This window comes from Vipera ursinii (assembly GCF_947247035.1).
Source record: "Vipera ursinii genome assembly, chromosome: 3".
NCBI lineage: Eukaryota > Metazoa > Chordata > Lepidosauria > Squamata > Viperidae > Vipera > Vipera ursinii.
Window position 1 is genome coordinate 190186007 of NC_139516.1, and position 25429 is coordinate 190211435.

The 25429-nt window shown below is 36.7% G+C and overlaps 2 protein-coding genes across 6 annotated transcripts in view; one reads left to right on the plus strand and one right to left on the minus strand.

Annotated features, from left to right (window-relative positions):
* The window catches only part of SPAG1 (sperm associated antigen 1), a gene marked incomplete at its 5' end in the record, with an annotated part of 41013 nt that extends 30017 nt beyond the window's left edge, over positions 1 to 10996 (plus strand). Inside the window, 7 exons of the mRNA XM_083360798.1 lie at positions 1063 to 1215; positions 5304 to 5479; positions 6125 to 6266; positions 6842 to 6968; positions 8221 to 8385; positions 10274 to 10648; positions 10758 to 10996. Coding sequence (XP_083216924.1) covers positions 1063 to 1215; positions 5304 to 5479; positions 6125 to 6266; positions 6842 to 6968; positions 8221 to 8385; positions 10274 to 10648; positions 10758 to 10889 — 1270 coding nt within the window. The 3' untranslated portion in view covers positions 10890 to 10996. The remainder of the gene's footprint in view (positions 1 to 1062; positions 1216 to 5303; positions 5480 to 6124; positions 6267 to 6841; positions 6969 to 8220; positions 8386 to 10273; positions 10649 to 10757) is intronic.
* Positions 10997 to 13762: 2766 nt separating this feature from the next.
* Positions 13763 to 25429, minus strand: part of RNF19A (ring finger protein 19A, RBR E3 ubiquitin protein ligase) — a 46629-nt gene continuing 34962 nt past the window's right edge. For 4 of the 5 annotated variants that reach the window (XM_083360799.1, XM_083360802.1, XM_083360801.1 and 1 more), the window contains 2 exons: positions 24560 to 24703; positions 21900 to 23998 (listed from right to left, as the gene is read on the minus strand). In XM_083360799.1, the coding sequence (XP_083216925.1) occupies positions 23308 to 23998; positions 24560 to 24703 (835 nt within the window). In that variant the 3' untranslated portion in view covers positions 21900 to 23307. Of the gene's footprint in view, positions 13856 to 21899; positions 23999 to 24559; positions 24704 to 25429 lie in introns of those variants that run through there. The other variant, XM_083360803.1, reaches the window with a different exon arrangement.

The window sequence follows — 25429 nt, forward strand, 5'->3', positions numbered from 1 at the left end:
GCTGGTATGGCTGGCTATACTTCTATATCTCCTACCGAATGGTAGGAGAGTAAAGAGGTACTGACCAGTGTGTGAGTCGTCCCTGAGAATTTTCCTTTGTAATCTTGTTATATTTGTAATTTTAAATATTTGGCATGTTACTCTAAAAGGTGGAGTAATTTATTAAGAACAATTTTGCTGATGTAACTGTAACAGGAAAAAACAAATGTGAATCCAAAATCTTTAATTAAAGGCTTCTTAAAGGCTTTTTGTTGCAGTGTGAATTTTTTAGCCATGCAATTTCACACTTTAATTTTCCAATGTATCATTATAAGAAACTCTGGTAGTTAGCAACAAATAATTAATTTCCTGTGTTATATCATTTAATAAATCCTAGGGAATAACAACAATAAAGCTAGATTAGCATTAATAGCTGAAAATCTATTGTGCAGTCTTTTTATCCAGAAAGGGGAATTTCCAACCAAAAGGTTTCAGCGTCTTTATACAGTATACTAGCCGACAGAGTTTAGAACTTTGATTAATATAATTTAATGTCATATGGTAACCATAAAGAATTTATCTTTAGAAAATATAGTTGACTTGCCAAAATGCTTTTAAAAATGTTATTCTATAGAGTTTTGAGCTAATTCATCTGCTTCAAATTCCTAAGCTTTATTTTATGTAAGATTTTTATTAACTGTCAAAGGTGTTTCTTTGGTTTAAAATTCTATATAGACACCCCATTCTTCAAACTTTTTTAATGTACTTTGGTAATTTTAAGAAGAAATTATTGCTGCAGAACTTTACTGACTAAAACAAGAGTGGGCAGTTCTGCATAGAACAATTTTATCTTGTGAATAGAGCTCAACAAATTTCAGTAAGAGTATCATGTGAAATGGTAATAACACCATTTACCAACTGGTAAATCATTGTGCTTATCCACCCTCCCTCCCTCCTAAAATTTATTTCATTAGAATCTTGTGATTAAGATGAAATTAATGTTTAGAAAAGGTTAAACTCTGCATCTTTCCTATATGTTTTTTTTTGTCCCTGCATGTAATAATTTTAACATTTGTTCTTTAGTGCGTTGGAACTTCATCCATATTCTATTAAGCCTCTTCTACGTCGAGCAATGGCCTATGAGTCAATGGAACGATACCAACAGGCATATGTGGATTATAAAACTTTATTGCAAATAGATAGTGGAATCCAGGTTGCAAATGACAGTGTTAACAGGTAAATATTTATAATGTTTAAAAGAACACCAGTCTGGAGCACTTTGATAGATTATGTTATATACACACATTTATACAACAATTACTGTCATTATAATGATACGATTTCTTTTTTTTTATGTAGCTGTCCTGTCATATTTTTCTTTTAAATTTATTTATTTATTCTTGAGATTTGTAAGGCTGCCTAACTCAAATACTGTGACTTTGGGCAATGATACTTTTAGATGTTGGTATTCAGGTACTTAGCAATTGATTTTACACAAAACTGGGAATGCCTATCCATCTATATACTGACATATTAATGCATCTTAATCTGCAGAAGGTTAGCCAAGAAGCATTACTTGCAGTTTCTAAACATCTGGTAATAAAAAGAGAAATGTTGTAGCCAGTTGAATCAGTAAAGATTGTATACTCGTAATATGTATACCCCTGAGTATCATCAAGCCAGTGGCAGAACATTGCTTTTGTTATTTAACATGTCCCATTTTGTGTACTACAATATCCCCTTTGGCATCAGTAGTAATCTAGTATTCAAGAATAGACAATCAGAGTTGCATTAGCCTCTGATGCCATTTATCGAATGCCATGTCTGCCAGTAGTGTATATATTTTCATGAAATAGATTCTATAATAGAGAGGAACTGTTTTTATGGTAATAGTCTATAGCAGGCATGTCAAACTCGTGACATCATGTGGCGTCGCACGATGCATCGGGACTTTTTCCCATTGCCGGCAATAGGGTGGTGCGGTTTCGGCGTCACACATCCAGCCCATGGGCCGGCAGTTTGACATGCCTGGTCTATAGTGATTGGGATGGCAATACATTCTATCACAGTCTGCTCAGTATAGCTTTGGCCCATGGAGCTGTTATATCTGATTAGAATCCTAGCATTTCTGCTCTGGGAAAAGCAAATGAACACCTGGTAGGTTTTACAAAACCTTTCATGGATTATGCTGTAATTACAGAAATTTCTGAATACTTCTCTTAAGGTGTATATCATGATATTTTTTAAGTTCATGTCAGTTTAAGAAAGTATGTAGAAATATAAAGCAGTCTTTTCCATCCTTCCTAATTTAAAGAGCTAGAAGTATGAAAGTTTGTTAGATATATGAAAAAGTAAGTAGAAATGCATAATACTGTGGTGAGACTTTGCTTAAAGGCCATCCTTAGATACTACCAATTTGGACCATTTTTGGATTCAGTTTACCACAAATGGTATAGGTTTGACGTAAGAATATACTAGTCAGGTATTCCTGGATGATAGATAATCTGTATTATTAAGGACAAGTATCAAATAAAATAATAATCTCAGTCTCTTAATTTCCAGTATGATTTTGAGTCAAAGATAGTCTAATTTTCCCTGGTGGATGACAAGAGGGGATAATGTCTCTAGTGATTCTATGGAGTCTCTAGGTGACTTTTGATACTATGGACAATCACATTGTTCTGAACTGTCTAGCTGAGATATGATGGAAAAACAATGGTGTAGTAATGCTTGAAACATAGATTCTGAAGAGGGTACTAATAGTCTGCTTTTCAGTTTCACAATTATTGGCTAATGAAATTGTTCTCCATTCTACTTAGTATTGCTATAGAACAGCCTGAAGTAATCATCCAGCAAATTGGATCTGGGTGTCACAAAATCCCAGTGAGACCCATTCTCCATATTAATATTAGGCACCTACAGAGACTGTAGAAGTCCTGAACTGTTGCCATTTGGTAGCAATGTAATCCAGACATGATGACAAAATGCTAGTTGTAGAAAAACTAATCTGCAGTGAAATGCCTGGTTTGTGTGAGGTGGCACTTCTCTCAGCAAACCTGTTATTTAGCCCGGGAGCGCTCCTCAGCAGTGCTCTTAAATGTCTCAAGATACTTGCTGCTAAAAAGTTTGGCAGATCAGGCTGGGGTGCCAGGCACACCCTTTCTGGAGTATGCGAACGTATCCAGTGTTACACAAATGCTAATCATATCCAGGTCGAATGCTTTGCTGGGGATTTTGAAACATCAATTGGTGAAAAAACGCAATAGTCAGAATTCTGATTTTTTTTTTTCTGAATTCATGATTTAGGTTATTATTTTTGCTGTCTCGGTAATGTAAATGGACTCTGGGTGAAAGTACTTTTAAATTTGAATTTTTTAGTAATAGGATGCTTGAAAAATATCAAGTATCCCATATGATTCTGATGCTACTGCTGAGTAGAATGGAAAGCTTTTCTCAGGTGGGTTTCCAGCCTTTGAATCTTTGGGCCAGATAGCATTTGAATTTTTGTTTTGCTTTCTGTTGTTACAAACAAACTACAATCTGCTTTTTAGACTAAGGGGAAAAATATTCTATTTGCTATCATCCCATGGCATCTGATCTCTATTCCCTACCTTCCCTCCCAAAGACAATGTGAATAACTGTTAACTGATGCTAAAAATGATAGGGGGGGGGAAGAAAGGAAGGCGTGCAAACAACTTTTACATGGATGTTTGGTAGGACAAGCAAAGCAAAAGAATGGCTTAGCTATATTTGTTTTATTATGTAGTATTTTAAATATCTGGATTTAACTGATATTTAAATTTTGAATTTGTTGATTTAGTAGAATATAAATAATAAATACATTGATATTGCTTAGTTGTCATTTCAATGTGAGTAGTTATTTTTAAAGGATTTGCATTTGCCATAGTGGTAGATTAGGTGGCGTGTTTTTTTTTTGCTGTACACTAATCAATCAAGTTGTATTAATATTATACCACATCCCCCAAAATTAAAAGAAATTGTTATAAGCAAATCCAGAGCATCACTTTCTTCTTATTTCCACATATTGAATGTTGGAGATTTAACTGTCTTGACTAGAAAATGTGGCTTCCACCGTCCCCATGATCAATATAGTCACACCTTACTATTAAGTATTATGTAAATAAAGAAATATGCTTAGTCAGTATTTCCAAACAGCATAACTAATTTATATTGAAATAACTTTAAATTCTGGGCTTAGATGTGGTCATTAAGCGAGCACTACCTCTTGTGCCTTGAGATGCACAACTGAAATCGCCATTTGACTTAAATATAATGAAATGATAGATGACTGACTGCATACAGGAATCACATGAGTGAGATACAACATTATCCATCACCTTTTGAAAATATATTTCAGACTGACCTTTAAACAAAGAAAATGCTTTCTTTAGCATTTGCTCTAAGATCTCATAGCGTTGTGATACAAACTGAAAAATCTAAAGAACATGAATTATGATTTCCAAGTTTTTTTATTTTTATATTTCAATATACATGCTTTCAGAATTGTCCAGAACAGCCTAACTCCTCGTTTATTGACTGAGTTACATTCTAACAACCAGGTCATTAAACAAAATGGTGGCTAAGTGAACAGTAGATGCACTGTGAAGATCCTTGGTTCAGATATTTCCCTACAGCTACACCAGCATTATTTTCACTCTGGTCTGTGCTGTTGTCAGGCATTTACATTTGTTGTAAATATCTACATTGGTCAGAAAATGATTTTTTTTATTGCTGTCATATTTGCAAATAGTAATTGCTAAATGAAGAATGGGTATATTTTTGGTTTCTGGCTTGTTATTTAAAATTGTTTCTGTCTGTCGTGCTTAACCCAATGACTTTTTCCCCCTTTCCAGGTCTTATTTATACTTTTCCCTTCACTGCTTATTACTCTTTTCTTCCTGGCAACCCATCTCCTTATTTCAGCTGCTTCCTTCTCTTCCTCTTCCTCCTGCTGGTAATTCTTTTTTTTCAGCTTGCTAAGTATTTGTTTCTGGACTTTGTTAAACAGACCTAAATTAAATTGAAGTGACCTAGGTATCTCATTATGTTTAAAGTTTTTGAACTGATGTCTTATGATGTTCTTAGAGTTTCTTAAATGTTACTATTAACATTTGCACACCTAGTGAGAAATGAGACTAAGCATCTTAAGGATAGCATAATCTAAGTGGCCAATACTGATCTGAACAAAATAAAGGTTGGGAAGACTTTAAATTTGTACATGTATAGATCTGAGGTAACACTGAGTGTTGTGAGCATTTTAAATAAAATCAGTATTGTATATAATAAAACTTGTTTTACTTTAGGATAACGAGAACCTTAATAGATCTGGATGGTCCAAATTGGAGAGAGAAGATACCAACAATTCCTGTTGTCCCAGTTTCTGCTCAGTTACACTGGTGGGATGGAGAAAGCTTTACTTCAGAGTTAAAACAAAAGAAAGCTGCAAATATTTGCAGAAATCAACTGTCACAGATTCCAAGTATGTGCATATTATTTTAGTATATCAGTAGAATCGTTAGTGAACTATTAAGGAAAAAAGTCATATTTGAGATTTTGGTTCCATATCCACAGAGATTTTTATGCAGTGTTTCATTGTTTATGCTAAGGGATTCCTAAGCCGCCTTTTCCCTGCAATTTCTCATGCTACAAAAAAGCATCTCAGAAAATCAGAACAAGTTCTGGAGCTGACCAAATCCAACATGCTGTAGTAGTTAGAAGAAGTAGAAATTAAAACAATCTGCTAAATGCAGCATTTAAATGTAGAGTTTTTCGGGATCGCCTTCATATCTCCTTCGTTGGAAGTAAATGTTTACTACTGCACTCCGATTGATCACACACCACTTTTCAGCTCATATATTGTTTCATATTCCTCACGCAGCATTGGGAAGAGTGGCTATATGTATCTGTTTTAATATATCTTGAAAGTGTGGTGCTTAGTTTGACTTTTTGGTGGCAAAGAGGTCTTGTGAGATCATGAGGTTAGCCACACTGATAAGAGAATGTGAAACTCCCTTATTTAAGTAATCAAAGGAATGTTCTGTAACTATTTGAACTTGCTTTCTGACGGTAAAAATAGGTATAGATATTAATGAATGGGCATCTATTTATCTTTATTGGCAAATAGGTGATAATGCAGAAGAGAAATTCAAGCTATTTAAGAATCAAGGAAATGAATTTGTGAAAAAGGGTCAATATGAAGAAGCATTACTGAAATATGATGAGTGTATAAAATTAAATTCACAGGAAAAGACTATCTACACTAACAGGTAACAAGATATCTAACTGCATCCAAATCCTAGCCAGCTTTGTTCAGATTGTTAGGCAGTTATCATTAGTTTTAGTGGAGAAAAGCTGTTTATAGCTGTTTCATTTTTGTTAATGAAATTTAATTCCCATTTTGTAGACACCATATTTTATATTTCCTGCAGGAGCTCCAAGTAATATACATGGGTTTACTTTATCATTTTAATATCCCTTATAAGGTCAGTGAAGTAAGAGATAATAATTGGCCCAAAGCCATTGAATGGACTTCATTCTCCATGTAATATACTATCTATTATATTGCACTATTGCAAATTGTATATTCATATTACCTATAGCACCATATATCAATAGGAATATGGTATTTAGGTCCATAATTTGTTCAGCTGAAAATACTCTACAGAGTTGGGCAAATGACCACAAAATGCATTCTAATTGGAAATGTGACACTTAAATTCTTGCTCTTGAAATATACACATATTTATTTTTAGGTATAAAAAATAATAGGAGTATAAGGACCAAGCTGTTTTGAGTGTTGTAACACGATCTTACCCTCTTGTTTCTGATTGTACTATATTAGGGCTCTTTGTTTTTTGAAACTACTTAAGTATGAAGAAGCCAAAAAGGATTGTGATTATGTTCTCCAGATAGATGGCTCTAATATAAAGGCTTTATATAGAAGAGCTCTAGCATACAAAGGATTAGAGGTAAGAACAAAGAGTAATATATCTGTTAACCCATCAAATGTATGTAATGGATATGATAATAAAAATAATGCATTGAACATAGGTGATTATATAATAAGTAAACTTAGCTTGAAGATTTAAGAATGTCAAAATGAATAATGCTGAATTTGGGTGCCCAAAACAGTAAGAACTATTTTAATATAAACCAGGTGGGAGACATTTTTAAGGAAGTATTGGGAATCAAATATCTCCAGGACTTGCCCTTTCATTGGCAGGAAGGATTTAAGAGGCATAGCCATTACAGGTTCAATTGCTAGAGTTCAGTAGAAACCAAAAAGCAGTGGATACATTTGGCTGATTATATATGAAGAATTCCTGCAAATGGAGCAGCTGGAGTCCATAGGAGTGTAATCAGAGGCATGTAATCGGATTGGAGGCATGCTAGATAATAATTCTCAGGATGTAAAAGCCAAGGAAAGAGAGCATAGTGACAGGGCATTATTTGTAGAAATAATTGCTTCTACTTTCACATTTTTAATTATTGCTCTACAGGTAGTTCTCAACATTTGACCACAACTAGGAATGGAATTTAAATTATAAGTTGTTACGTATTTAAGTACCAAGTCACGTGGTTGTAAGTGGAAATCCAGCTTAGCTAATAGCACTTTTCCCTGGCAAAACTAGCAAAAAAAATCACAACCACATGACAGTAGCATGCTACAATCAGTGATAAATGCATGCCAGTTGCCAAGTGCTCAAATTGCAATTGTCACCATGGGGGCAGGGCAACAGTCATAAGTTTGAGCTCAGGTCATAAGTGACTTTTTTTTTTGCAGACTTCTGTTAATTCAAACCACTAAGTGAATAGACATGTCGAGGACTATATTGCTTTTGGAATGATTGTTGGAACCCTACTTAAATAAAATGAACCTTTAATATATTTGCCAGGGGACCTGGTATATATTTTTGTAAATTCCATGAGGTTTTGGTAAGAACAGAGATATGTATCTTCCTCCTTACTTTGATAACCAAAACCTTGTATAGCAGATCACTCATCACAGTAATGGATTCTTTAAGAACATAAGAATGCCCCTGCTGGATTAAAGATTAGTCCAGCAAATAGTTATAAATATAGTAACATTTAGAAAATGTTTGGAAAAAATAGAAAACATGAAAGTAAGAATCCAGTTTATTTTTTTGACCATTAAGTAAATAAGGTAACTTTTCCAACAATTTCTTATTTAAGCCAATGTTTGATTTTTCTAACTTTCAGAACTATGAAGCTAGTATTGAAGATCTGAATAAAGTCCTTCTAATTGATTCCGGTATTGGTGAAGCACAGAAGGAGCTAGATGAAACAACACAACTATTTAAACTTAAACGTGAATTTACAGCCAACAATCAGCCAAAGCAAAGGAAAAAAATTGAAATCCAAGAGGTATTTAAGAAAAACCACAGAAACTTAAAAGCTTTAAATTGCTAAATTTTATTCTTAGCTTTATTTTTAGCTTATACATTCTCTGAATACATTTGGCAGTTTGGAGATATTTTGTAAGAATGTACAGCATGAAATATAGAAGTTAGTTTGAACTGCACTTTTATGATTTTCCCCACCTTGTTCATGCTCCAGACCTACTGTGTTCAACTAGTAAAATTCTCCACTGGGAAATAAAATCCCCATGAAGAGTGTACAACTTTTCTGTTGTGAAATAACCCCAAAACAAATTTTCAGTGATAGAATGTTTTAAACACATTTAGATGATACAGCTGGAGAGCATTCCTGGTTGGAGACACTAGTAGTTGACTAATGACCTTGATAAGATGTAAGCAGAAACTGCCCTCCCTTCAGTCTGATTTCAGAAACGTGGTGATGGATGATATTAGTCATTGGTCTATGATGTCTCTCAGGATAATACCTTGCCTTTGTTTCCCTGATATTGTTTAATGTTTATTGAAACTGGTAAGTACATTTTGGATGTAGTATTCCCCATATGAAGGTGACAGTCACTTCCATGTTTTTTTACTGAAATTAGTGAGGCTATTCTAAATTCTGCTGCAATGGCTGAGATTAATAATGGACTAGATCAGGGTTGTCAAAGTCACAATGTCATGTGACATGTCATGACGTATTACTTTTTTTCCATTCCCGGCAAATGGGGTGGGCGTGGTTTCACAATGACGCATCCAGACCACGGGCCGGCAGTTTGACACCCCTGGACTAGAGGAATGCAAACAAAATGCATCCTAATCCTGATAAGACAGAATTTGCATATAGCTGGTCATGAGGGATTCTATCTATTTTAGAGGAAGTTGTACTTCTCTTGAAACCTCTTTCATAGCTAGGGAGTCTGTGTCTGGACACCCAATTTTTTATGGTGTTCAGGAGTCCACACTAAAACTAGCATGTTTATTCCTGTGCATGTGAGATTCAGTCATAATGTATAGATCCTGCTTACATTCCAGTTGTACTATTTTAACGTACTGCATGTGAGACACACACCCCCTCGAGAAACTTCAGTTTATACATAATGCAGGCTCAACTGCTAACTATAGCCAGTTATAAGCAGCTTATACTCTGTGATCAAAATAGGCACTAGTTTGTTTCTGATCTGGCATGATTCAAAGCTGATGATGCTTTTTATGACTTGGGAACCAGACCTTTTCAAATATCATATTCTAACCTACTAATCTGCCTAAGATTTAACATCTTTGAAATGGTTGGGTTGTTTTTTTGTTACTGTTATTTTATTCCTGACAGAAACAAATTTGGAGGAAAATAATAGATGGCCTCTGATGATTTTACCCAGACATTGATCTTTATTAATGCTCTGTCTATTCCTCTGAGCAGGACTTTGGCAACAAAACTGCTGAGTTGATTTTTTGGTTTGGTGTTTTATGGATGCTGTATTTATTTTTAATGTTTAGCTTTGCTTTCAATTAATTTGTGTATTTTTATTGTTATTATTGTTAGCCTCCTTGATTGACATTTTTGGAGAAAACTGAACTATAAATAAGTGACTACTACCAAGTCACTTGAGACATATCATATGGATCTTTTCCATGAAATTAGAGAATAATACAGTCAGCCTCTGTGTGATCAGCTGCAGGTTCTATATATGAGCAGGAACATTTTGGAAGATAATTTAGGAAGGAATAAATGAAAATCTGATCATTATGAATGAAATTTTCTCCAGAGACACATTTAAACCACAGTGGTGGCTGCAAAAGTTCTTATGGCTTGCCTCCTGCTTACTGTAATTATGAAATATTTTATGTTGAGTGTATTTATCAAGGCTGACCAAATGCATGGCTATTTCTTTGTGAAGGTAAACGAACAAGAGGAAGATGATACAGAAACGTGTTCTTCGAAGAATACAGCAATACACCCTTGCAGAGCTAAAGAGGAGCTTGAATCAACCGTGCCGTTGAATAGCTCAGAAAAGCTAATCATTTCTAAGCCATCAAATGCCTATGAATTTGGGCAGATAATGAACATTGTGAATGCCAATAAGGACATTGCTGCTTGTGCAGAGCTCTTAGCAATGATTGAGCCAAAAGATTTGCCAGTATTACTAAGCAACAAACTAGAAGGAGATGTTTTTCTCATCTTTATTCAAGCTCTGCAGTCTGATGTGTTCAGCCAAACCCCTAATCTGGTATACCAACATCTTTTCTACCTAAGTAAAGCTGAAAGATTTAAGGTAAGCAGAGTAATGTCTTCAGTGTAAATTATTTTTCAAATAACAAAGGTATTTAGATAAATGTTATTCCAAGTACTAATTAAGTGCACATACTTTTTTCCCCCCTTAGGTGGTGCAGACACTTCTTGGTAAGAATGAAATTGAACAGGTTCAGCAGCTCCTGGCTTCTCTGTTTAATGCGCAAGACCAACAATTTTCTTTGAATGATCTTGAGAATCTTAAAAAAAGCTTTGAACTGTAAACAGTTTTTTTTAAATTACTCCATGCAAATATGCATAGTGTTTATGTCCATCTTACACCAAGGGAAGGCAAATAGTTTTACCTGGGTTGTTTAATATGCTGCATATTTTACATACACTTCGATAATCAGCTCCTTCATCTTGTTGTAAATGTTTAATTCTACAATTATTTTATTTATGAGAATGTTCCCTACTCTTTGGCACCTGCACTTATATCAACAAATAGATTAGAAGTAGGACTGGGGCTTGAACAACTCATTTAGATAGGAAAGAAAAAGAATGAAAAATACTCTCGGTTTGCTTGAGAAAGAAAACCTTGAGCCCTAAAGACACAGTCCCAGAAGGCCAAGCAAATAGTCTAAAATGTTCCTTTTATGAAGGGATATAAAGCAAATGATAATACTTATTTGAAAAGTGTTCAGACAGTTATCTGTAGCTGTTTTTGATTTGCTGTTTTTGTTTCATTTTCTTCTAGCATAGGGGATTTTTCTAAAGAAAAACAATGTTCAAAAATGGTGACTGACACTGCAATGAAAATGTCTTTGAATAAGCCCCATTAAATAAGGAATTGTGATCTTATTTTAATTGGGCATGTGTTGAAAGACTTTAAAAGTGTAGCATGGTGATAGCACTTTGTTTTTGCAGCTGGAAAAAAAAACCTACAGCATATTTCAACTTCGGTTTTGCTGTTCCAGACAAATTCATCTGGCTTATATTGAGTATGGCTTTCAAGAAACCATGAGTCATTTCTTGTCTTACTCTTACAGAATTAACATGCTGGAGGGTTCTGAATGTGTACAGCTGTGTGAACCTTTTAGCAGCTGGTTGCAGCAGGAGATGTTTGAATCTCCTCTGAATTCCTTCCACTGAATATAATGGAGATTTCTCTGAGCTAGTGACTTACTACAGAACAGCAAAGATGAAGCAAAATATGTAATAAATAATAAAGTAATAAACGTTTTGAAGCAATACAGCTATTATATTTTAAACTGGAAACTAATTTATTAATAGTATGCAACCCAAATTATATTACAGGAAGTCTTATTTGGTACTTCTGCTATTTTGAATTAAATGTTTTCTTGGATTAGAAACTATAAAAAAAGGTTAAGAGTTTATCCACTTGAATTGTTTCCTTGAAAATTTTTTGTAATAAGGCATTGAGCTGATTGATATAAAAATACTTGTAAAGAATAAATATTTTAAAAGAAAGATATTGGGCATATTTTTATTATTTGTTAACAGCTTTGTTTTCCACAGTGCCCCAAATTATTTTTGTAAGATACTGCAGTTCTACAGTTCCTCTGAGGTGAACATTTGGCCTCTAACATAGAAACTGGTTTTGCTGCTTATGGATTAAAATATAACTTTGCTTCACAAAAATTGGTCACTTTAATTTGATACGTACCAGTTGTTTGCGGGGTGGGCAACTATGGCCCTTTTATGACTTGTACAGTTCAACTCCCAGAATTCCTGAGTCAGCCATACTGGCTCAGGACTTCTGGGAGTTGAAGTCCACAAGTCATAAAGGGGCCATAGTTCCCCACCTTTGTTTTAGGGGAGCCATCATAACCTAGTAAAAACACAATATGGACTATTAGGATTACTTCAAACTTGGCCTTGGCTATAGTAGTCTCTCCTAAATCAATGCATCTTTGATGTTCCATACATTAACATTGTGGCTTGTGAAACTTGTCTTTCCAAAGATGTCTTGTCTTAAGGTAGTTAAATAGGCAATTTTATTAGTAGCAAAGTTAGAACTTAGTATTCTTTCAAAGGCCCCACCATGGTTATGAGCAAGTTGGCTAATCCCAACATCTCCTGGTGGTCAAATCTATGGAAAACCTCTGTCCTGAGGTTTCCTTGTAAGAAGGAGTTTTCTGGAACACACGTGGGTGATCTCCTGTCTTCTCCGTCTCCAGAGAGGTTCCAAAAACAAGTATACTCGCTGTTTTTTGTTGTTGTTTTCTCTTGCTGCAGTTGTCATCTCTGCTCTCCATGGACAAGTACTGCTTTGCTTTCAAAAATAATATTTCTATCCTAACAGCATCCCTAAATCTTTCAGGCAGAGCTCAGCGAAGTATCAAAACCCAGAGAAAAATGGTTTCGGAAACAGCTAGCAGTAATATCCAATGTAATTCATTACTCATTCCTTGATTTATTAGATGCCTTTTGGGTTCATGATCATAGCATTTTTGATCGGTTGGAATAGAACTCTGTGCTTATTTTTTGTGACTGCTGGAGAAGAGGAGAGAGTACAATATTTTCCTTACATAGTTTACAGTATAAATCATCTTATTTACATATCAAGAATATCCAGATCTTAGCATTTTACATTTTAAAAAATTCAGTTGCTTTAGGCAGCATTTCTCAACCATCATCTTTAAGCTGTGTGGATTCCAACTCCCAGAACTGTCCCCAACATGCTGGCTGAGGAATTCTGAGAGTTGGAGGCCATGCATCTTGAAGTTGAGAAACACTGCTTTAACGAGTCCATTCCTTAAAGTTGATATGACTCCTCAAAATAGCTGCAGGAGAAACTGGAAAGTAGAGGGGCACTGTTAATGAATCACAGAATGTTGCCGTGCTCACATGAGATCTGTCTCTTGTTTTCAAGGTATGCACACCTCAACCACAAACCACAAGATTCTTTAGATAATGCAAACTATAAATATTGGCTGACCAAATACAGCACTGAAGCAAGAATAAGTTTAGGAGCCAAACCTGTACTTGTTCTAAAACATGACCTTACCAATCCAAGGTATTTTCAGAACAGCAGTTTTAATGTATAGCTTTGAAAAGCATGGGATGGAAATAATTGCTTAAAACAAATCCAAATCAAGAGCTATAAATTCAGACTCAATGCATTCTAGCACAAAGTCACGTGTCCTTCCATTTCGTCAGAGTAACAACGAAGAAAATACACAAACGTTTTCCAATTATGGCAGCAGCTTCTTTCCTAGCTTGGATCCTGCAGTCACATAAAAGTATACGTTTGTTTTAATAAAAATAAAGATATGTACATTTTATGATATCAAGTTAGAGATCAAAAACTAGGAATAAATAGCCAATAAATACCAAATGGGTGGAAATTTGTCAAAAGGAAGCCAATTCTTTATTGATATTCCAAGCTGCTTTCCAAACTTTCCAAATTATGTTATTGTATTAACTTTTTTATGTGATAAAAGAAGACTAAAACAAAATTCATCAGACCAGCTTGGGGCATTTAACAAAGGAACAATTAGAAGAAGCCTTGTTATTTCAAAGAGAACAATGGAACAACTCTTGGAGGAGAGATTCGCCAGAACAAGTTTGACTTTATTAAGTTCCTAATACAATTATATACATGAATTGTATTGAAGAAGGAAGCTGTCAAAAAACTGAGGAACTTTGTTGAAATTGGGTGACAGGTAAGTGAAGTAATATAATTGGTCGGTTTCCATCTGCAATGGATTCAAAATAAAGACTTTTTTTTAAAATCCCATTTATATCCCGCCCTTCTCTGAAGACTCAGGGCGGCTTACAATCTAAAGCACAAATCAATGTGCTTAGCAATAGCCTTCATTCTATGTATATGCCTGCTTATTATTAAGGCTTTCGGGGGGGGCAAGCGGCATTATTACAAAGTCAGCTTATTGCCCCCAACAATCTGGGTCCTCATTTTACCTACCTCGGAAGGATGGAAGGCTGAGTCAACCTTGAACCTGGTGGGACTCGAACCTGCACTAATTGCAGGCAGCTGGTATTACTTAAGGAGGCATTAGCCCACTGTTCCACCAAGGCACTAAGATACTTCCTTCTTAGTATCTAAAAGGCTTTCTCAAATTATAAATATCTGTTACAAAAATATGTAATATTTTAAAACGATGAGAGGATGCTGTATGGAGCCTGGAAAGATTACATATTAATTCCCCAAGATTTCACTTAACAGTAATATTTGAAATGTATATATTACTGGGTGACAATAGTCATTTAGCACAAACATAAGGCTCTATAGTCCATAGATGTTAAATTAACTACAACCTCAAGTGAGGGAGTGTTCCTAGAAGGCGAGGTATTGCCTGTTTCTGACTGACAAATGATTGTGGCTTCTTACGTTTGCTGTGAAGTGAACTTATACAATCAGGACAGGATATTACTTGAACACCAGGAGGCACTGTGCAAAGCAAGATGTGTCTAATTCAGTGTTTTTCAATCTTTTTTGGGCAAAGGCACACTTGTTTCATGAAAAAAATCACGAGGCACTCCACCATTAGAAAATGTCAAAAAAATTAACTCTGTGCCTATATTGACTATATATAAAGTAATTCTCTTGAATAGGAATCAAATAAACACAAAGAAAGTATTTTATAATTACTTTTCAATTTTCCCCACGGCACACCAGGCAACATCTCGCGGCACACTAGTGTGCCGCGGAACAGTGGTTGAAAAACACTGGTCTAATTGCATGCTAAGCCTTAGTAGCCAAACAATTCTTGGTCACCAAAAGGAGCCAATGGAAAAGCATTAATGGCATCTTTTCTAGTTGAATTGTGTGTTATTTTCTGCCCCTTATCTATTTCTGCCTCCTAAAAGGAGCAACAGTTTATTTCTTGGCTCTACTTTGAGGACCAGGAAAAAAGAAAGAACTGTGGCCAAGGAGTTTCAAGTACATATCCAGAAGATGGATATTCTGGCAGCCAGAAAAGTTACAGAAGCCATGTGGGCAAGCCCAGGCAGGCAAGTTGCAAAGTGTGTGGGAGATGTGCCAAAACATAAATGTCAAAGAACCAGCACTACAAAAATCACCAGGAATGCAGACAACAGACTCTGTCAATTCCAAGCACCTAAAAGGTGTGGCAAGTGGCATGCAAGAGGGACCGAAACAGAACAGCCCCAGTTGACCAATCCAGCAACTGTTTCCAGACACCAAAGCAAAACAATGGTCAATGTACCAGCTGGTATCAACTGCAGTGGCTTTCCAGCAAATATGAACATTGGGCAACATCAATAGAGGAGACCCTTACACTTTGGTTCGTATCAATAATGGCAACCATCTTACAACAGGATTCCTTGCAGAGGTTAACAAGACAGCATAGGAGTGGCAAGGATATGAGTTGGATCCTCCCTCTTCTTCTTACTAGAATGGCAATACTAGAATTGCTGAATATCAGGGATGGTGAGAGCCCTTTGGAGTGTAGACACAATCCAGCTTGATGGCTTTCATGAAATAAGTTCCTGTTGGGCACATCTACTCACACAAGACATGGGAAATTTCACCTTCATCTTTCTCCACAAGTAAGGCAGTTTCAACAGTAGCAGTATAACCAATTAACAGGGAGCAACAGCTGTTCCAGAGCATACAGGAAGAAAGGCAAGGAGGCTGTGTGCAGAAGCTCAAGTGGATCCGGCCCTTTTGCTACCTGTGCCTACCTGCAATCCTTTTCATTCTCAGCCTTTGTATTCAATGGGAAAACAAAGGAAAGAATCACAAGAGACATCAGAAGCCTAATTTTCATGACGCTTAGACCAAGAGGAAAATCCATTTACAGGTGATGATCACACAACCGGCACCTTCACATCAGTCACTGTACTAGTACTAGAATATTTGGAAGGAATCTTGGAGATTATTGAGTCCAAAGTCCTTCCCTGTGTAGGAATCCACTACTACAGCATGCCCAAGAAAGATCATCCATCCTCCATTCAAAGCTTCCAGTGAAACAGCCTACCACCTTCCAGAAATTCTATTCCATCATTCATTTAAAAAACTTTACGTCCATACAAAATCTGATTGGTTGTCATTCAAACATGTTCTAGTTTGTTAATGTGCATTCTGAATTTCAGTGTTCTAAACCGGTCACTATTTTAAGCAGGGAGTAATACAAATTGAAAGGAGCAATGGTTTCTTTTGATCTTTATATTAAACTCTATGCAGGCTTGGATTTCATTTCCCTTTCAGGAAACTGCATCATTCTATTGGCTCATGTTCAGCTTGTGATCCACCAGGACACCAAGATCCCTTGCGGCATACTGTAAACTGCTGCCTGGTATGGTTTCTGCCAATCCATTCCATTCTTGTCTTTTGATTTTTTTTTCTTCAAACACAAGATTTTTTGTTTGCCCGTTGAAATTCATCTTGCTAGATTCTACCCATTGTTCCAGCTTGTCAAAGTCCTTTTGAGTTTCCTCTGAGGGGTTTGGTATCTATATTTTTGTGTCATCTGCAAATGTGACTATACTTTTTAACCCTTCATCCAAATAATTTATAAATATGTATTGTTGTTGTTAGTTGCAAAGCCGTGTCCGATCCATCGCGACCCCATGGACAATGTTCCTCCAGGCCTTCCTGGCCTCTACCATCTTCTAGAGTCCATTTAGGCTCACGCCTACTGCTTCAGTGACTCCATCCAGCCACCTCATTCTCTGTCATCGCCTACTTCTCTTGCCCTCAACCTTTCCCAGCATTAGGCTCTTCTCCAGTGAGTCCTTTCTTCTCATTAGGTGACCAAAGAATTTGAGTTTCAACTTCAGGATCTGGCCTTCTAAAGAGCAGTCAGGGTTGATCTCCTCTAGGACTGACCGGTTTGATCACCTTGCAGTCCAAGGGACTCGCAGGAGTCTTCTCCAGCACCATAGTTCAAAGGCCTCAATTCTTTGGCGCTTAGCCTTTCTTATGGTCCAACTTTCACTGCCATACATTGCAACTGGGAAGACCATAGCCTTGATTATACGCACTTTTGTTGACAGGGTGATGTCTCTGCTTTTTAGTGTGCTGTCTAGATTTGCCATTGCTTTCCTCCCCAGGAGCAAGCATCTTTTAATTTCTTGGCTGCAGTCCCCATCTGCAGTGATCTTGGAGCCCAGGAAAATAAAATCTGTCACTACCTCCATTTCTTCCCCATTTATTTGCTAGGAATCGAGGGCTGGATTCCATGATCTTGGTTTTCTTAATGTTTAGTTTCAGCCCAACTTTTGCACTCTCCTTCTTCACTCGTAACAAGAGGCTCTTTAGTTCCTCTTCACTTTCTGCCATTAGAGTGGTATCATCTGCAAATATGTATTAAATCAACTAATAGGCTTGGTACAAAGTTGGCCACAGCCATAATAGTAGTAGGGACTGCAAAGTGGTATGGCAAGCTGCAATTGTATTTTCTTATCTAAAATCTCAGTGTCATGGTTCCGATTAATGAGACAGTTCAAACAGCATTCAGGCATTGTTTTTTCTAAAAGTCTATAATAATGAGAACGAAGCATCGGGACTCATGGATGCCAGAATCTGAATTCTCCTCCCCTTAACACATCATATCATACAGAATTCCCTCCCTTAATTAGACGTCATGAATCACATTCACCAATTAGTTTAACACACGAAGTTTCACTTCCCTTCTGAAGCGCACTATCCCTTATCTTCTCAAAACATCCGGGTTGAATCCCTCCTGCGCTTTAGTGATTCTAAGCGAAACAGTTAAAGCAAAAGGCTGCCTCTTATATTGTCAGTGCAAAAACATGTCAATGTTTCCAGCATTGACACTCAGATTTAGATTGTCAGCCAACTAGATGGATTGGGGGAGTCATATATTCAGCTGGAGCTTCCTGATTTCCCTAGAAATTTGGAAGCAGGCAAATCTGCCTTTTATTGTAAGATTTCTTAGAAAGTTTTGTGCTTTGGAATCTGCTACAGATGCATCATTAATCTCTACTGGCCCTCTCTAGGGATGCTATTGCAGAACATTCCTTTCCTGACAATTCCATCTTTGGTGATTGAAAACAGTAGAAGAACTTACCATGATCTACCATTCTGATCACTGAATGATAGACCTATTAGTCTGATCCTGCAGGAGAGAGAATTCATCAATGCGAACATTAAAAATCCACATTATTCAATCTTTCTGTTTTATTTTTATATATTATTTTTTCATTTTTCTGATGTTTTGCTTTAATTTTTATAAATTAAATTTAAACAAGTAATCGTCATTGAGCAACTGCCTCATTTAGCAACTATTCAGTTGTAGCAGTGATGAAAAAGTAATTTTGCTATCAGTCCTCATGTTTACAACTTTTGCAGGTCTGTAAAGCAAGGAAAACTGAAGTAAGATCATAACCACAAATGCAGTTTCACTTCGCTCCCACTTCATTTAAGATTCCAATCCCAACTGTGATCACTAAATGAGGACTATCTTGTCCTAACTCAGTATTCATGAATATAAGGGACTTTCCTTCTTAGAAGGATTTTTAATACCTGTCTTCCAGATCCATCCTTTAGTGATTCCAATGGTACTTCCTGTAACTATTGTTTTTGCTGTTTAATTTGATTTAAATTAGTTGCATGAATTAGTTCCATATGCAAATTAGAGGATGTTGTACAGACAGCTGGAACTTACTTTGATTTCTTGTTGAAATAGCTCTTAATTCTCAATACTTACCGTATTTTTCGGACCATAAGACGCACTTTTTCCCCCCAAAGTGGGGGGGAAAACAAGGGTGCGTCTTATGGTCCGAAGGTGATCTGTATGGCCAGCCCCAACCTCCGCAAATGAAAGCAAGGGAGATTGCAATTGGCTCCTGCAATCTCCCTGTGGCCCGGATTTCTCTTGCAGAAGGCAGGCTGAAACGGAGCAAGGAATGCGAATCGGCCAATCTCGCGCTCCTGCATTCTCCTCCGCTCGGTTTCAGCTTTTCTTGCTACAAGAGAAAGCAGGCTGAAACGGAGCGAGGGAATCTCCCTTGCTTTGTTTCAGCCTGCTTTCTCTTGTAGCAAGAGAAGCTGAAACCGAGCGGAGGAGAATGCAGAAGCACGAGATCGGCCGATTCGCATTCCTTGCTCCGTTTCAGCCTGCCTTCTGCAAGAGAAAGCCGGGCCGCAGGGCTGCCTCCGTAGGTACTGCTCTAACGCGGAGAGGGAAGGACAAAGAGGGAGGAAAGGAAGAAAGATGGAAGGAAGGAAAGAAGGAAGGGACAATGGGAGAGGGAGGGAGAAAGAGAAAAATAGAGAGAAAGAGGGAGAGAAGGAGAAAGAAAGGGAGGGAAACAGAGGAAGAGGGAAAAATAGAGGGAAAGAGAAAAATAGAGAGGGAGAGAAAGAGGGAGAGAGAGAAGCAGAAAGAAAGAGAGGGAAATAGAGGGAGAGAGAGAAAGAAGGAGAGGGAAAGAGGGAAAGAAAGGGAGAGAGAGACAAGGAGAAAGAAAGAGGGAAATAGAGGAAGAGGGAGAAATAGAGGGAAAGAGAAAAAGAGGGAGAGAAAGAGGGAGAAAGAGAAGGAGAAAGGGAGGGAAATAGAGGGAGAGAAAGAGGGAGAAAAAGAAAGGGAGAGAGAGACAAGGAGAAAGAAAGAGGGAGGGAAATAGAGGAAGAGGGAGAAATAGAGGGAAAGAGAAAAATAGAGAGGGAGAAGGAGAAAGAAAGGGAGGGAAACAGGGAGAGAGAGAAAGAGGAAGAAATAGAGGGAAAGAGAAAAATAGGGAAAGGAAAGGGAAAGAGAGAAAGAAGGAGAGGAGAAAGAAAGAGGGAGGGGGAGAGAGGGAGAGAAAGAGAAGGAGAGAGAGAAATTAAATTAGTAACATGATTGTTAAGTGAATCTGGTTTCCCCACTAACTTTGCTTGTCAGAAGGTTGCAAAAGGCAATCACATGACCCTGGAACAATGTGACCATCATAAATATGAATCGATTGCCAAGCATCAGAATGTAAATCACATGACCCTGGGGATGCTGCAACGATCATAAGTGTGAAAAATGGTCATAAGTCACTTTTTTCAGTGTCGTAACTTTGAACGGTCATTAAATGAATCATTGTAAGTCGAGGACTACCTGTACTTTATCATTTTTTCCTTTTTTAGGGGGGGCGTCAAGTTTTTGACACGTTGCTGGGTGACATTGCCTTGTCCTAAAAGTGGTACAATGGATGAAAAGGTTGAAAAGCCCTGTTTTAGTATACTGGTACCATTTGGTTCAGAATATTTTTTTCTTGTTTTCCTGCTCTAAAAACTGGGTGCGTCTTATGGTCAGGTGCGTCTTATGGTCCTAAAAATACGGTAATTCATTTATTTCTTTGGATATGGGAGATGTTGCAGAGAAATCATAATTAAGTCTGAATTGTAAATGAAACTTGCATAAAATTACATGTGACAGCAACCTAGTATATTAAGATGCAAAATATATTGTTCATTCTAATGTTGTTTCTGAAATGTGTTTAGATAGGGATATTTAAGAAGTTAGCATTTTATAATATTAAAATATATTATTGATAATTTATAATTTACATATTATAAAATATCATTTATCCTATGACCGGAAACTAGTACAGAATAGTATTTTGGCCCAGATTTATTGTAGTTAGCAACTTTTTAAAAGTAAAATACATTTAAAATGTGTTTTTTAACCACTTTATATGTTCAGCTGGTATGACACAAGCTGAAATTTTGCTCTACTTTTTCTTAACTTTTTAACACAGCAAAGAAACTTTTGAAAAAATATTACTTTCCAAATCAAGACAACCAAATATAAGACGTAAGATAAAATAAGACTGGCGGACCTTTTACAACAGAATGGATCTGGAAATACGGGCAACTAGTGAAAATCGTCTTCTCCCTGCAGCCAAATTTCAATTCAATTGCACAAAGAAAAGGGTGGTGATGTACATAGAATGGCAAGTCTGGATCCAATTAATTCCACGTCTTATGAGAATATACTTTGTAACAAGTATATGCACTCATCAATTCAGTTTGGCAAACTGGGTAGTGATCTTTTATTACATCTAACAAGGCATCTTCATAACACTAACAGTGGACAATTTTAACGGGAAAGAACTGGAATCTGGGCTCTTTCACTTTGGAAAGCTTATGTATGCTGAACAATCCTTCCCCAATACGAAACCTGATTCTTATAGAGAGGTTCTGCTCTTCTGACACCAATAAAGTAGATGTGAAAGATGTCTGGAGGAGAGAATATAATTCAGAACAATGCAACATAACATCAAAGTCTACAAGTGTTCCGTGCATTGTAAAAAGCCCTTTGTTCTAAGGAGAGAAGACAATAAAATAGTACTCAGACATTTATTTCAGGTATGTAGTTTACACACTCCACTGAGCAAACAAAAAATAGCAAATATACAAATATCATAACAAGCATTACCAAATAATGTATCTGACTCTAGTGTTATAAGCTGATTAAAGAAAATAATCGAGGAAGCCAGAGAAGATGGCTGTGGCCCATAACAACCTTCTTCTCGTAAATTTTCAGTAGCACCATAATGGCAATACTTACAAAAAAATGCCTCATTCACACATAGACACACAAAACCAAATTACTGAAGGCTTCTGTGCCAAAATCCAAATCATTTTCTCTCTCTCTTGTAGGAGGGGAAGAGAGCATACATCATTATGACTTGTGTGGCAAACATTTAACAGTGCAGGCGCTTAAGTGAGCTTCAACTCATGTGCAGCTGAACCATAAGCAGGACATGTGGCCCACCCCTTGCTGCAAGCCAGCCATTTTTAGAGCCCATTTTCAAAGATGTGCAAGCTCTGCACTGTGCTTTTTTTTCTGTGCATGTGATTTGCAAAATGATGTCAGAAAAGTTATCTGCTAAAAGCCTGAGTGAATCTTTGGTAGGCTAATACTTCAGTATTATGAATCCTATTAATCTACCACAGTTAGTTGATTCGCTGCAGTTTTCCTCCAGGTTCCAAGAAGGTGGCAACTGACAACATTCTAGAAAACTTAGCAGTGAAATCATGAGACCAGGCACTTATAAACCCAGTCTTTTTTCAAAGGCACCAAGAATTAAACAGCATAACTGAAGTCCCCTGGTGAAGGTGACTATATCAGGTTCTCTACCATGATAACAAATTAATTGCTCTTACATTGTACAAAAACGTTATACACCTTATATCGTAAACCTTTTATTTTGCTGTCAATTGCAAATATAATTAAATTACCCCCACTTTCTGATAAGGAGACGTCACTTTGCTACCTATTGTATATCAAGTACCAATTTCTTTTTAATTTAAAGTTATGCTATATGTCATAACCTTGCTTAAAGAATGTGTTTCAACATTACTTAACATAATGATATTCTTCTCCACACAAAATTATCAGAATGTATTTTTTGGTATGGTTACAGCAACTCATTTTGACAGAGATTGGTTTTTGTGCTGTATACCTGAAATCCATACTGAGGTTTTATATGAAGCCTACAAGTGGCCAATTTTTCCCATTCAAGTTCACCAAATACAGACTTTCAGCAAAGTTATGGCAAAAATACAAAACATCAATATAATGTTTTATTGTAATGCACTTGTTATAATCTTCATGTCACTTCACAAAGTGCCACGCAAGCCTTAATAGAGACATATATCCAAATGTATGTTACGCTGAGGCCTCGCTTCTTAAAGTGGCCTGGCAAGGCTCTTTAGTGGTAAATACATTTCTGCAGCACATAACAGGTTTAAATCTCAGTCTGAACTGAAGTGCTTAACTCCACAACCTGGGGTGAATGGTTGTTGTTTCTTTCTTTCAGTGTTTCACCATGATTCACCCCTGCACTATTGGAAGTCCCCTTGCAGGTGCATTCTTCAGCAATATAACTCAGCTGGGGAACCTCTGAGTATGGAGGAATTGGTGTAAACAGCAAACTGCTCCCCTGCTGAGGAGAGTTTTCTAGGTGGTCATTTTCAACCTCTGGCAGAATGCTCACGGTATTAAAGCGGCTGTGATAATCGCTGGAACCGTGGCTGCACGAGGTTTTCATACTCTCCAGATCAGAACAACTAAACTCAGAAAAATGACTTGAGTGAGAGTCAGCTACAGATGGGACACTATCACTGAGAGAGGGAGAGTCAAATTCACTGGAGTTGGTGCTTTGCTGCTCCAACAACTGAGCATCCATGTCCTCTCTCGTTTCATTTATCTTCATGCTATTCTTTTTTCTGAGTTTACCTTTGCATTTCTTCCCTGCTGATGATTCTTTGGACCACTTGGGAACACTTGATTTGTTATCAGACAAGCAGGCGGAAGAGCTACAAGTGTTACCGCGGCCTGCAGCACAACCTTCATCCACGCTGCTGCTCCCACTGTTGTGTCTGAATTTTGCAGGCTTTGATTCAATGTCTACTTGTACCTCCATGCTGCTACCATCTCTAAGTAAGAAAAAAGGATAACAGTTCTGTTTTAAGGTAGAACATGTCCCAACTCATAGTTAAATTCAGTTATAAACAGCATTTTAAAACATATGTGCAACAATTAATCCAAAGTTTGAAAAAAGATGCCATATCTTGCTAAGTATTCATCAATACTACTTTTAATACTTCTTTTTCAGAAACTAATCTGCAATGATATGGGGATGCTATATTATAGATCTGACCAGACTTCAAGGCAAATTTTGACTTTCAAATCATGATTTGACTTCAGAAGTTGACAGAGCTGAAATTTCATACAATATGATCCAAGATGCCTGAACTTCTGCATGCTATTAGACAAAATGCCTTCCTAGATAAATGGATGACAGAAGCTCATCAATTAAGTTAAATTAAAAACCAAAATATACTCTGCACTTGACATAGTTATTTATTGCTTTTACCAATATCTATGGTCATTTAAGAGTCAACATCAACTTGACAGTAAATAATCAATTATAATCATACCAGAAATTTCTTACACAGCATATAAATACTGATTTTACCAACATAGTTCAAACTTACCTGTCCAATGGGACATATGAATTTATAATGGACCCAGCCATTGCTTTGGTGCTGGCATTGTCACTCGCTGTTCCTAAACTAACAGTGCCAGATTCGCCACTCAAACTGCATCTTTCCTTCTGCACATCTGCTTGGACTTCCAACCTTGGTGAAAATTTAAGATTAAGATAAAGATAAGATAAACCTTTATTGTCATTTTTTTACTGTGGGCATGGCAGACATCAAAAATGAAAAGTAGTATTAGCTCAATAACTAACTTGCATTTTTCTTTTTTTTTTTTTTTATTGAAAAGTTTTATAAAATACAATTTTCCTTTAAAAAAACCCCCCTTCCCCCTCCCTCCTCCCCTCCCTACCTCCCCCCTATCTCCCCCCCTCCCCCTCCCCCTCCTCCCTCCCCTACCTCCCCCCCTCCACTTCCCCTCCTCCCCCCTCCCCCCCCCCCGACTTCCCAGAGCAAAATACAAGGTATATATCTAAAAGGCAATCATAAACAATCATATACTAACAATTATAAACTCTAAAATCCATCACTCTCTAGCTTGTATATAGTAAACCAATCCTTAATAATACTAAATATATATAAAAAAACTAAAATAAAAGAAAACTAGCATCATTCCCATCTATGTTCTTCCACAATTCACTATTACCTTAACATATTCTCATAGATAGTTCTTACACAAATTAACCCACATTAACCCACAAAACTTTCTTCCTCTTCCTCTGTAGTAAGTTGTCCATTAATTCCAAATTAAAAAAAAAAAATCTATTACCATACATAGCATCCCAAAACTTTTTTTTTTTTTTTTTTTTAAAAAACACAACTACCACTTAACTATAAATATTTTGTGGAAGTTCCATAGATTTCTAC